The 12,347-nt window shown below is 30.8% G+C and overlaps 1 protein-coding gene across 2 annotated transcripts in view; it reads left to right on the plus strand.

Moving 5' to 3' along the window:
- The window catches only part of LOC143237071 (cell adhesion molecule Dscam1-like), a 67,860-nt gene extending 56,926 nt beyond the window's left edge, over window positions 1–10,934 (plus strand). The window contains exons 11-18 of one of the 2 annotated variants that reach the window (XM_076475911.1): window positions 432–443; window positions 840–931; window positions 1,617–1,800; window positions 4,407–4,553; window positions 7,169–7,196; window positions 7,607–7,785; window positions 8,124–8,321; window positions 8,683–10,934. In XM_076475911.1, coding sequence (XP_076332026.1) covers window positions 432–443; window positions 840–931; window positions 1,617–1,800; window positions 4,407–4,553; window positions 7,169–7,196; window positions 7,607–7,785; window positions 8,124–8,321; window positions 8,683–8,843 — 1,001 coding nt within the window. In that variant the 3' untranslated portion in view covers window positions 8,844–10,934. The remainder of the gene's footprint in view (window positions 1–431; window positions 444–839; window positions 932–1,616; window positions 1,801–4,406; window positions 4,554–7,168; window positions 7,197–7,606; window positions 7,786–8,123; window positions 8,322–8,682) is intronic. The other variant, XM_076475912.1, reaches the window with a different exon arrangement.
- The last annotated feature ends 1,413 nt before the right edge of the window (window positions 10,935–12,347 follow it).

The raw sequence follows: 12,347 nt of genomic DNA on the forward strand, positions 1-12,347 counted from the left end.
ATTTTTCTTATTTCCAGTTTGCTTAGGACAGTACTGTACTGTTTAAAAACTACTTGAAAACGTAATATATTTTTCTCTGTGCTTAAATTTTATAAAATTATTTAGTGAAGGATCCAAAGAAAGGATCCATTTCAGGTGCCATATACTTTAGGTATGCCCCTGTGTATAATTAACCATAATTTTCCTCCATATTAATATAAATGTTTTTATTTTATTGCTCATTTTTTTTAAATATATATATATAATTATTTTGTAAATATTAAGTTAGTTTACTGGATTTGTGACATGACAATCTTTTTTTTTCTTCTACAGTTTGTAAATTTCCAAAATAAGATGATGCGTGTGTTTTTATAACCATATATTTGTGTTTATTTTAGTCTTCTGTTACATACTTTATTCTCAATTGTATTATTTTTTTCTCTCTTTTACAGTTAACATAAAAGGTAAGATATCACTTTCTTTTATCTTTTTTGATACTTTCAAAGTGGAAATAAGTAGTATTTATTGTGTAAATGTGGTAAAGTAGCTAACTATGGAAAAATATACCCCACAGTGGACATAGCTAGATTACGGCCAAATATATTCCTAATTGAAAGTGTGCCCACCTGATGATCATTGCATTTTAATCATTAGAGGTTATTGTTTTTTGATACTACATTGTAATAGCTGTACTGATGTATTAAATTAGCAGTATAAATTACTAGTTTATACTCTATTTCTGGTCTATTTCGGTAGTTTGCTTTGATCAGGAAAAGCAAAATGAAACAAAATCTGTTAAGTAGTCATTTTTGCCAGAGATAGAAAAAAACAATTTATAATATTTTTTTATTTTATTTCAGATATGCCTCGTGCAACCGATGCTCAATACAACAGAGACACTTCCTCACTCTCTTTCATTGTGGATTCTAAAATGCTTAAACTGGTTGCCAAGGTAAATAGCACTTGTAATATTGTTTTTTCTTTTTTTCTATTCTTAAGATAATCTATAAAATAATATTATTTTAGGCTTTTTTTAAGCTTTCCAATTTCATAAATTAAGAATAATACATATTTTAATCCATGTGAAATATATTTTTATTTGAAAATATTTTAAATCAACAGTAAAATGAAGTGGTTTTGTTCATAATGTAGGGCAAAGCTGACCAAATTATTGATGTGGCCTATCCTACCTGTTATCTGGGTCATCAGCTTTGTCCTATATTATGATCAAAATTTATTCACTTTATTTAAGATTTAAATTAGTTTCACAAATATCCATATAATCTTAAATTTTTGTAGTTTTTATGTATGACTTATCTTTTTAAAACAAACATTTCACATGGATCAAAATATGTATTATATGGTTTTTAATTTATTAAATGAGAAAATTTAAGTAAGGATAAAAAAATACACAGTATTCTTTTTGTTTTAACATGTAAATGATTTGCTTATATTTCTTGTTATCATAGATATTTTAAATTATATGAATATGTAAAGTTACTATAGTGAGCATTTTAAATTATAGGAAATTGTTATTGATAGTATGGTATAAAACTCGGTGTCACAAAGAAAACATTTTGAGAGAAAATGAATGGTTGTTTTTAAAAATGAAGGATTTATAATTATTCTTCTATTAGATTGAGGCTAGAGTTCAAGAAACAGATAAGTGGCGACAACAAGAATTACTTAAAGTTGAGCAGAAGAAGTCAGTTGTGTACCTAAGACCACCACAAGATGGCTTTAGTGATGTTAGAGTTATTTTATGTCTGCAGAGTAATGAATCCTGGTGTGGGGATGAGAAGTTAGCAGAGCCTTTCATTGGTAAGTTTTTTTCACACTTCAATAAACAGAACCTTAACCTTATTGTAAACCTACAATAGAACCTCAATTAATGGGCACCATACTATTAAGTGTAGACCTTTTCAGTCTCCTTCTTTTTCTACTATGTGTAACTAAATAGATCTTGCAATAATTGACTTCTCAATATTCCAGATTAGGAGCAACATCTTTAGTCTCATTCTCTATATGGGCATTCAATAAAATGAGCAGTTATCTTTGTATACCTATATAATATACTGCTAAACTCCAAACAGCCCAGGAGAATGATCAGTATTCAAACATTTGCAAATGTTTATTGGATTGACTTCAAACCATATACTGTAATAAGTGTTTTCACAGATCCAAAGTGCAATCTTATTACTCTGGAGAATTCACATTGTAAACACTGTAGGGAACATAAGCTGTTAAGTTCCACATGACATTCTCAGAGCAGTAGTCAACTCAGTTTATTTCTGTGCATGTGCTTTGTTGATCTTGAAAGTATTGTATTATTACATTGGCATCATATAAACAGTTTAATGAAACAAGCTGTGATTTGATGCTTTTTTTCAGCAGATTTCTGCTTTGGTTGTTGATTGTAAACTGGCCATTAAGGCTTTATGATTAAGTTGATTTAGATTAGACTTGAAATTAAAAGAGTCTTTGATGAATGAGCTGGCTGATGTTACATATTTGGAGAATGCCCATGCTATGTATTTACCAAGATTGTAATTAAATGATTCATATGTGGACATTATTGGTCATAATGGACAATCTGGTGTCTCCAACAAAGACACACGAGATGCAACTGAACAAATTACTACTACAAATGAAAAAAGCCAACACAATTTCACAAACACTTTATTCCTACCTACGTAAAACCGACTCATGTACACCGCAAATATACGGCATCCCCAAACCTCATAAACCAGATTGTCCATTACGACCAATAATGTCCATATATGAATCGTTTAATTACAATCTTGGTAAATACATAGCATGGGCATTCTCCAAATATGTAACATCAGCCAGCTCATTCATCAAAGACTCTTTTAATTTCAAGTCTAATCTAAATCAACTTAATCATAAAGCCTTAATGGCCAGTTTCGATGTTATATCCCTCTTTACAGAAGTTCCAACCACTGAAGCCTGCAAGATAGCCTTAGAACTCTATATCCGAGACCCTAACCCAACTATAGAAATTTCCAGTAACCAGTTAGCAACCCTCATAGAATTCACCACGATAAAGACAAACGTCATGTTCAACAACCAAAACTATATACAAACAAATGGCCTAAGCATGAGCAACCCAGTATCACCAGTTCTAGCCAATATTTTTATGACACAAGTTGAAACACAAGCAATTAACACAGCATTACATCCACCACTATACTGGTACAGATATGTAGATGACATGGTTATGGGATTCAAATCTACAGAACACACACTTAATTTTTTCAATCACATTAACTCTATACATCCCAACATTAACTTCACATGTGAACAGGAAGAAAGCAATCAAATATCATTTCTTAACCTCAAAATTACAAGAACTGACACACAATTCAAAACAGAAATCCACCGAAAAATCACCCATACTGGACTATACATTCCTTGGGACTCAGCACATGAAACAAAACAAAAACTCAACATACTAAGAAACCAAATAAACACAGCCATAAAACTATGCTCACCAGATAAAATTAACGATGAATTAGACAAAATAAAACAATACTTCATCAACATCAATAAGTTTCCTCCACAAACCGTAGAAAACATTATACGCACACACCTAGATAGAAAGCAAAATCAACCAACTAAAGTAAATACAGCTCACGAATCAAAAAACCACGAAACCATATACTGCTGTATACCATATATTCCTGACATCAGCAAACAAATAACCAACATTTGGCAAAAGTAGTAACAAAATATGACATTCCAGTTAATACCAAATTTATTCAAAACCAGGCACAAAACTGAGATCTATACTATGTAAAACTACACTGACAAACACCACACCAACATTATTTATCAAATACAATGTGATAACTGCCACGACTTCTATATTGAGAAACAAGTAGAAAATGGAAACCAGATTCAAAGAACATAAAAAGTCACCTTCACATGTTTTCGAACACTGCAAGTCAAATAAACACAACATAACCATAGAAAACACTCAAATACTAAATAAAGAAACAAACATAAACAAACGCAAAATTAAAGAAGCCTTACTTATACAACAACTTAAACCCAAAATAAACCAATATAAAGGAATGCCTTTATACCTATATTAATATAATAAAATAAATAAAATTATATATTCAAACATCTAACACCGCCTCTACATTTCGACACTCAGTTACACAACCCCTTTCAAACATGTGGTCAGCTTCCGGTCAGTTACCTCTTTCTTTGTGAACCTGACGATGACCGAAGAAGGTCGAAACGTTGTTCGCTCTTCTATGTAAAATATTTTCTCAACCCAAACGAGCCATTTTTGCATATAAAAGTCTTTTCATTGCTTGTAATGTAAACAAAAGTTTTTTAAAAGAATTTAAGTTGTATTAAAACAAATTTAAAAGAGTATTTTGTGTTTATATTTTCAGAAGGAACTGCACAAGCCATTGGTAATGGCCCACCTCTCTCAACTAGAAATATCATTATAATTGTTGCTGTCTCTGCCAGCATTTTTATCCTTGTGACAATAATCATAATTGTTATTTGCTGTTGCTCAAAGAAAATTTCTAAATCAGGTGAGAAGTTAGAAAAAATAAACAGATTTGCTGTGTTTCAGATATAAACTTTATTTTATTTTACAAATATTTATTACTGGACTTCTAACTTCTCGCAAGTTCACTAATATAATATACCTGAATAATTTAATTATCTTTAATTTATCTATATATTAATACCTCTCTAGAATATTATATGTAATAAAACTTCATGTTTGTATTTTTCTGGTATTTATACAGGGTGTCCCAAAAAATGTATACACACTTTGAATGATTATAAATACAATATTTATTAAGATATATCTAGGTTTTATAATCCAAGTTTAAGAAGACAAGTGTAGAATCTTTTGAGTTTTTGCAGATGTTCAAACTGATGAACGTTCTGATCAAGGCACTGCTGATAACGGAACAGATGGAATTGCAAACTTCACAAATCATTTCATTTGGTATTTAGATGCATTCCCTTTCAGTTGCTTCTCTCAGCTTATTGATTGTTGTAGGTGTGCTATAAACCTTATCTTTGATGTATACCCGTAAAAAAAAAAAAAAAACAGATGTGTGAGGTCTGGTGAACATGGGGAAATTCAGTGCTACTTCTTTACCTAATCCATCTGTTCGGCAAATTTTCGTCAATATAGGCCCTCACATTATGATGGTAGTGGGAAGGTGCTCCATCTTGCTGGAAATAAAACTCCTCATCTACAAATTGTTCTTGAATGCATGTCATGACAGATTCTTGCAGCAAGTTTAGATAAACGAGACCAATGACTGTGTTTTTGAAAAATAATGGTCCAGTTATGCCAAATGCTGATAATCCACACCACACTGTAACACCTGTTAAGTTTATGTGATGTTCAACTGTAACATTCAGATCCTGAGGTGCCCAGTAGGTGCAATTGTGGTGATTAACTGAACCATTTTTTTAACTTAAATGTGGCCTCATTACTACATCAAAATCTTGTTTGGAAAATGCCTGCTCTGCAGATTTTGTCAAGTACCACTCACAAAATTCAATTATTTGGTCAGGATCATCTTTATTGAAGGTGTGGACTAATGCAGGAATAAAACTTTTCCAATGAATGCACTTCAACATGCGATGGACGCTTAATTTTGGGATTCCTGTCTCACAGGCTTTTTGCCAAACAGATTTTCTTGAAGATCAGTGAAGACTTTCCAACAGCTCTGCTTCTTGTGTGGGAGTGGTGGATGACCACGGTCTTCCAGAACAACCTTCATGGACGTCTTGAACAGTTCCATTTGTTACAAACTTATCTCTGATGCGAGGAATTGTGAGTCGCATTGGTGGATCTGTTTGAAACTCCCTTCTAAACCATCTTTGCACTTCAGCTCCATTCTCACACTTTCAGTAGCACTTGTAGATAAATTTTCTTTTTTCACAGTTTAGTCTTGCTTCTGCCATTATTTCAACTCAGTTGTACCTGTAAAAAAAAGTTTGAGTGAGCTATAATCATTCAAAGTGTGTATACATTTTTTAGAACACCCTGTATTTTTTGTCTACACTGTGGAATACATATTGTATAATGTTAACAAATTAACTCTTAAAAATACAAAGAGTATAAAAAGTTAATAAAGAGTGAGATTTTAGAATGGTACAGAAATTAGTTCACTATTTGCAGAGAACAGTTGAGTGGCAGATCAGCAATAATTTTGATAGCTTATAATGCTCAACTTTGAGATTCACATGTTTTGAAAAATGCAAGATAACTAGTACATTTTCTGCTTTGTGCTTCAAGAAATGAACAAGTAAACACATCTAAAAATTAAAAAAATGTACTTGTGGTTATTAACATATGCTATATTACCCATACCTACAGTCACAGTAAGATTCTATTTTGCTAATGATAACCACATTTCAATTTTAGCCTGAAACAAAAACTTCCATTGCAAAGGAAGTATGCTATATGAAATCAAAATGTACGTTTTATTGATATTAAAATTTTTGATGGGGTCTATAATCTTTATAAAGTACATTTAGGAATGTAGCGAAGAAAGAAATGATGTGTAGGTCTGATATGTTGAGCGTGAGCATTTAGAATATAAATCTTATAGTATTTAAGAAAAAAAAAACGAATTGAAAAGCTACATGTAGCCATAGACCTTTGTGTCTAAAGCCAACTATGCCACTGAGTATTCTAAGCTGTTTCTGTACGAAGGTGCTTGTATCCCATGGCTCTGTTGGACTCAGGGCTCCTAGTAACTTGTTTATCACTGATATATGTAAACATTACTATTTTTAATCCTGTTATATTAACTAGTACTTGTGTCCTCTATTTATTTTGAATGTAAAATATGTGATTTCATCCACATTTGCTTAGTGAAACAAACAAATTAATAATTTGGGGGTTTGTGTGTAATAACTGGGATGTTATAGTGAAGTTGAATAAAAACTTTTGACATAGTAGTTTAATGTATAAAGCAGTTTATTTCTTGAAACTTAACAAATTTTTAATTAATTTGCTATATAAATAAGCAGTTCAATATTCTAAACATAGTTCTTTAAATTCCTTGTGTAAGGCAGTTTATTTCTTGAAACTTAACAAATTGTTAATATTTTTGCAATCTAAACAAGCACTGCAATATTCTAAACATAGTTCTTTCTATTCCTTGTATTTCAGCACAGAAAAATAAGATGGAAACAGGAAGGTAAATAAGCTTTACACAATTATTTGAAGAAAAGCAAAGTAGTAATTACTTAAGATCTGGAATTGATTTTGACACTACCTATTATTTATATTAACTAAATTTTCTTACAAGTTAGATTTTCAGGTATCAGTATATTTAACATAATAATTCCTCATTTGAATCTTTTCCATTATTTAAATTTGAGGAAATTTTGTTACTGCTTTAGTCAGATTTGTTAGCCATAAGACTATGCATATGGAAAAAATTGTGTATCAAATGTTAGTACCTTTCAAATATATTTGTGATTTGAAACGTGTTTTCGTGGTGCAGTATTGTTAAGCAACAATTTTAAAAGAGTGCAATATTCAGTTATGAAAGTTAATAATGCTATATGTTTATATGACATGAAAACTTTTTTTTCCAAATATTAGTGCAAGACCACCAACAATCTCGCAACCGTACTACACAGAGGGTCTTAGCAAACTTCCCGACACTGGATTTGATGATCTAAGTAAACCACCTATGTATACACCTACTTTACCAGCTGGTCATGTTAGTAATATTGGTCTCCTTAGTAACCAGTTTCACAGTGGACCTCCTTCGAGTCATGGTAAGTATTTTGTTTTAATATAATTGTATATTTGTTCTGAAATATTTTAATAATGTTGTCACATAGTAGCCATTCTCAGTTTCCAGTTGTTATAATTAAGTTTGAAAAGACATTCTTGTCATAATATTCTTCTCAGTTGATGAACATATTTATCAAATCATAATTATGTTGAATAACCATCTAAGATAAAAGTAAGCATTACCCTTCTGTGTTTAAAATATGTCAAATGTTACAAACACCTAAAACATTTCTTTTGCCTTTCATATGTCAGCAGAAATAGTTAAATATGGAAAACAATATCTTTTTTCCTTCAAAGTAACTGTTATCATTATCTTTAGATGTGATGTATTTACCAGATCAAGAAATATCTCCTAATGATAGTCAGTCAGACCTTTGCCTAAAATCTGGAAGTGAGATACCATTAGAGGTTGCTTTTCAACAGTATGATGGTGGTTTATCAAATGGGTATTTTTACCCTGAAGATTATCATCCATTAGGTGAAGATATGATGAATATGAGAAATAGAGAGTACATGCGTAAGTGTTTTACTAAACAGTTGATCATTTTAACAAACATTATTTGTAACAAATTAAATACTAGCCAAAAATTTTAATCCAAAACATGGTTAATTTATATGGACCATAATTAGTTTTATCATTTTACAACAACAGTACCACAAATCCTGGAAAAATGTATCACGAGTATGATTTTTATCTCCATATCTGTAGACAAATATCTCAATATCATGATAGAAATATTCTAGTATTATGAGATATTAAATAAACTTTAATAATTGTCAAAATTTTATACAAGTTACAAAAAATCTAAATATAGTTTTCACAAAAATCATGGAATTTTTTCCTCTTACCTTCTTTATTGAATGTTTGTTCCTTCCAGAATCCCCTTATCATGAAGTTAATGGTCTTCCAAATCCTTATGCTCTGACTGATGAAGACAAAATCCCACAAATACCAGTGCATTATGCTGAAAGCCATGAAAGTGGTTATTCCACACCTACATCCAGAAATCACAGAGTTGTACGGGAAATAATTGTATGAAAATGAAGTATCTCCTTGTTCCTTGGCCAAAGATTGAAAAATGTGAAGTTATTTGCCCAGACCATGCATAGAAAAAGTTTGGTTCTTAAAACAATGCATAATGAAATACATGAAGTCTGAGGAAGAAAAATAAAAAACAAACTGCATTTTTAATACAGATTTTAGTCACGAAAAATGTTTCTTACAAGATAATAAAGGAAGAAAAAAAACCTTCCTTAAATACTTTCCACAGTGGAGATTTAAATGTGCAGTGTCACAAATATGAAATATTATAGTGTGTGTCTGAATACAAGCAGAATTATTTATGGCAGGAATGATAATGGGAAATTATAGTTTCCAAACAGTCACTGTTAGTCAAGCTTTTACTACTTGCTATGAATGATTGATCTCTGATTGTAACTCAAAGGATTAAACTTTTGCATGAATGGAGACATAAAAACATAGGTGTTTTATTTCATGTGACAGCATAGTAAAATAGAAAGCATGTACAACATAATCAAAGATGTGGTGACACTTGAGTTTGACATTACTTGGAGAACATTTGTCTAACTCTGAATCACAAAAAAAATAATTGTTATATCAAATATTCCAAATGCAGTGATTAGAAGTAGTTTTAGGTTCATTGCAAATTATGAACTTTGTGTGGGCACTCCAGATGTGTGTGAACTGTAAATATGAATTGTACAGAATCATATCAGAAGACTATATGTGGAATATATAATACATGCTAAACATTTTTTGGTTGTAGTTTGTAACCAGTTTGAAGCATTGTCAACAATATACTTTAAACTTGGCCAAACGTTGAATTATATATAAAAACCACATTGCTTCTTGGAAACAGGATGATTTTGCAATCCATCATAATAAAATTGGTAATTATTTTTAGAGATATTCAAAATTTGTTATTGACTTTTCATTTTGCTTTGATTTTTTTTATTTCTCCAATTACCAGATGTGTATCATAGAGTGTTGGTTAATTGTATATTTATCATTACAGATGTGAATGCTTTCCTATATGTTAATTTTGTTCTTTGGCACCTTATTTTGATATTGAATAATAATAATAATAATAACTATTCCAGAGGAGTTGCACAAAACTGTAGTAAATGCTGCAGACTTTACACTAGTTCTTATCTACTACTAATAAACCCACAGTTATCAATGACTTTAATTTTTTCTAATGTATATTCTCTTAGTGAATAAATAGTTCTTTGATGTTGAACCAAGAAATCTTTTATTTATGACTGCTGACCTATTAAAAGTAAATCGTAAAATAAAATCAAAGTTCAAATATATTTATCACAAGATTTTCAGAGCCTAGGTAATGATATAAATCATTTCAACACTGTAAAAATAAAAGTTAGATAGTTTACTGCCATGTTATAAACCACGATTCACCCCGAGTGATGAAAGGAATCTTATGTCTAATTTGTTCACTGATAACAACGACTTCATTTTATTTTCCTAGTGTACAGTATCTTTAGTCATTGTTTAGTGGTCATTTGGTTATAACAAACTAGTATGTAGGTACATATGTGTGTGTGTGTGTGTTTTCTTATAGCAAAGCCACATTGGGCTATCTACTTAGTCCACCGAGGGAATTGAACGTGTGGGTATGAAAATACCTTTTAATTCAGTGTAAGTGACCTGGCAAAAAAACTATACATAATCATTGTTGTAAAGATTGCTTATTGCATTAATGAATGAATTTAGTTTAAAACCTTGATTTGCTGATAAACTTCATCACTGTTGAATCATTTTGATAGTATAAGATCACGGTTGTTCCCTAAAAATATTTTTTGTTCTGATTTTTAATATTTAATCTACTTAAGAAACATAAACATTTTAATTTTACTGTCTAATTTTAAAACCTTCTTATTAGTGCATTATTATTTCTTACCAATCTGAATCTTGCACTTTAGTTTTTGTAATTACATGGATTCTAAACCATACTACCATATATGTGTTATTTGTATTCTGTTTTCTTAGTTACGTGTTCTGTTTCGAGTATTTGTGTCTTTTTAAAGAACTAACGGTTTTCTAGATTAAAACTCAAAATATTTTGAGAGAAATAAAGTGTATTTTGAAAAACATTGATCAAAGAAGTGCTTTTATTTTTATTTATTTTTGCTTCCTAGTATATTTTTTCATTAAAAGATACAGATACAAATCAGGAGGATTCTCTTTCTTTTTGGCCTGGTTTGTAACAGTATTCACAATACACTTCTATAATTTATACAAGTATCTCATAATTCTCCATAGGTGGCGGTATCGTCGTAGTATATTTCGAAGAATGCATCACGAATAATTATTTAGAAGATATGTATCACATGAAATAATTCCTTTAAAACAATTTGATTAATTTTTCTGTTTTGTTGTTGTTGTTGACTGAAGTGTCCACTTTATTCAGAGAAAAACCAAAAGATGTTTGGTTAGAAAAATATAAATTAAAATTATTTTTTTCTAAATCTAAAAAAAATACGTTTAGATATTGACGGCATCAAGTTCATATTTTGTCTCGGAAGACTATATAATTTTCGCTCGGTAAAATCTGTTTTAATGCCTGCATAAAATTTCAAAAATTATATTAACAGAGCTAGTGAAATAGAAATTCTTAAATTAACACGTTATTTGATGGAGAGATAAATATTGTATAAGACTCAAAAAAACAACAAAAATATAAACACAATTGTTCTTCATGATTGTTGTGTAGGTTTCCATGACAACCAAAGTACCCTGTGATATAACAAGAGGAACAATATATTTTATTTCTAGTACGTTTAGGATAAAAACGTAGAGTGACCAGTCGTGGAAAAGATCATAACTTTTGATTGTACTGAAAGACAAAATTAATTCCAGTAATAATAATCATACATAATTGGTGTTAAAATTAAAGAATAATTTGGTATGCATTTTCACAGTAGTACTGAACTGTAAATGACTTAACTAAAACTAGTAAGAACAGTTCTCTTAATTAATCTACTTCACAACTGTTGTTTAAGCAACCAATACTGTAAAATATAGATAGCGCCCAGATCACTCCTGTGTCTTGCATCCCAACCAGCCTGGTCCGGCATGGTCAATTATGTTACGATTAATTAAATGCGTATTACATTCTTTTACATTAGCTTGTTTCTTTGTTTCTTTAATTTCTCGCAGAGCTACTCAACGTCTATCTGCGCTATCCGTCCCTAATTTAGCAGTGTAAGACTAGAGGGAAGGCAGCTAGCCATCACCACCCACTGCCAACTCTTGGGCTATTCTTTTACTAACAAATAGTGGGTTTGACTGTCACATATAACGTTCCCACGGCATGTTTGGAGCGACCGGTATTCGAACCCGCGACCCTCGGCTTACGAATCGAACGCCTTAACCCATGTGGCCACGCCGGGCCGATTTAAAGAGTTATGCCCCCGAAAGTGTCCTGTTTCAAGTGTATATTTTGTTTCTTACTTTTGAAGTTCATGTTATACTGTATCGTAATTTACAGAATGCATAATTCTT

This window comes from Tachypleus tridentatus, chromosome 13, assembly GCF_004210375.1.
Source record: "Tachypleus tridentatus isolate NWPU-2018 chromosome 13, ASM421037v1, whole genome shotgun sequence".
Taxonomy (NCBI): Eukaryota; Metazoa; Arthropoda; class Merostomata; order Xiphosura; family Limulidae; genus Tachypleus; species Tachypleus tridentatus.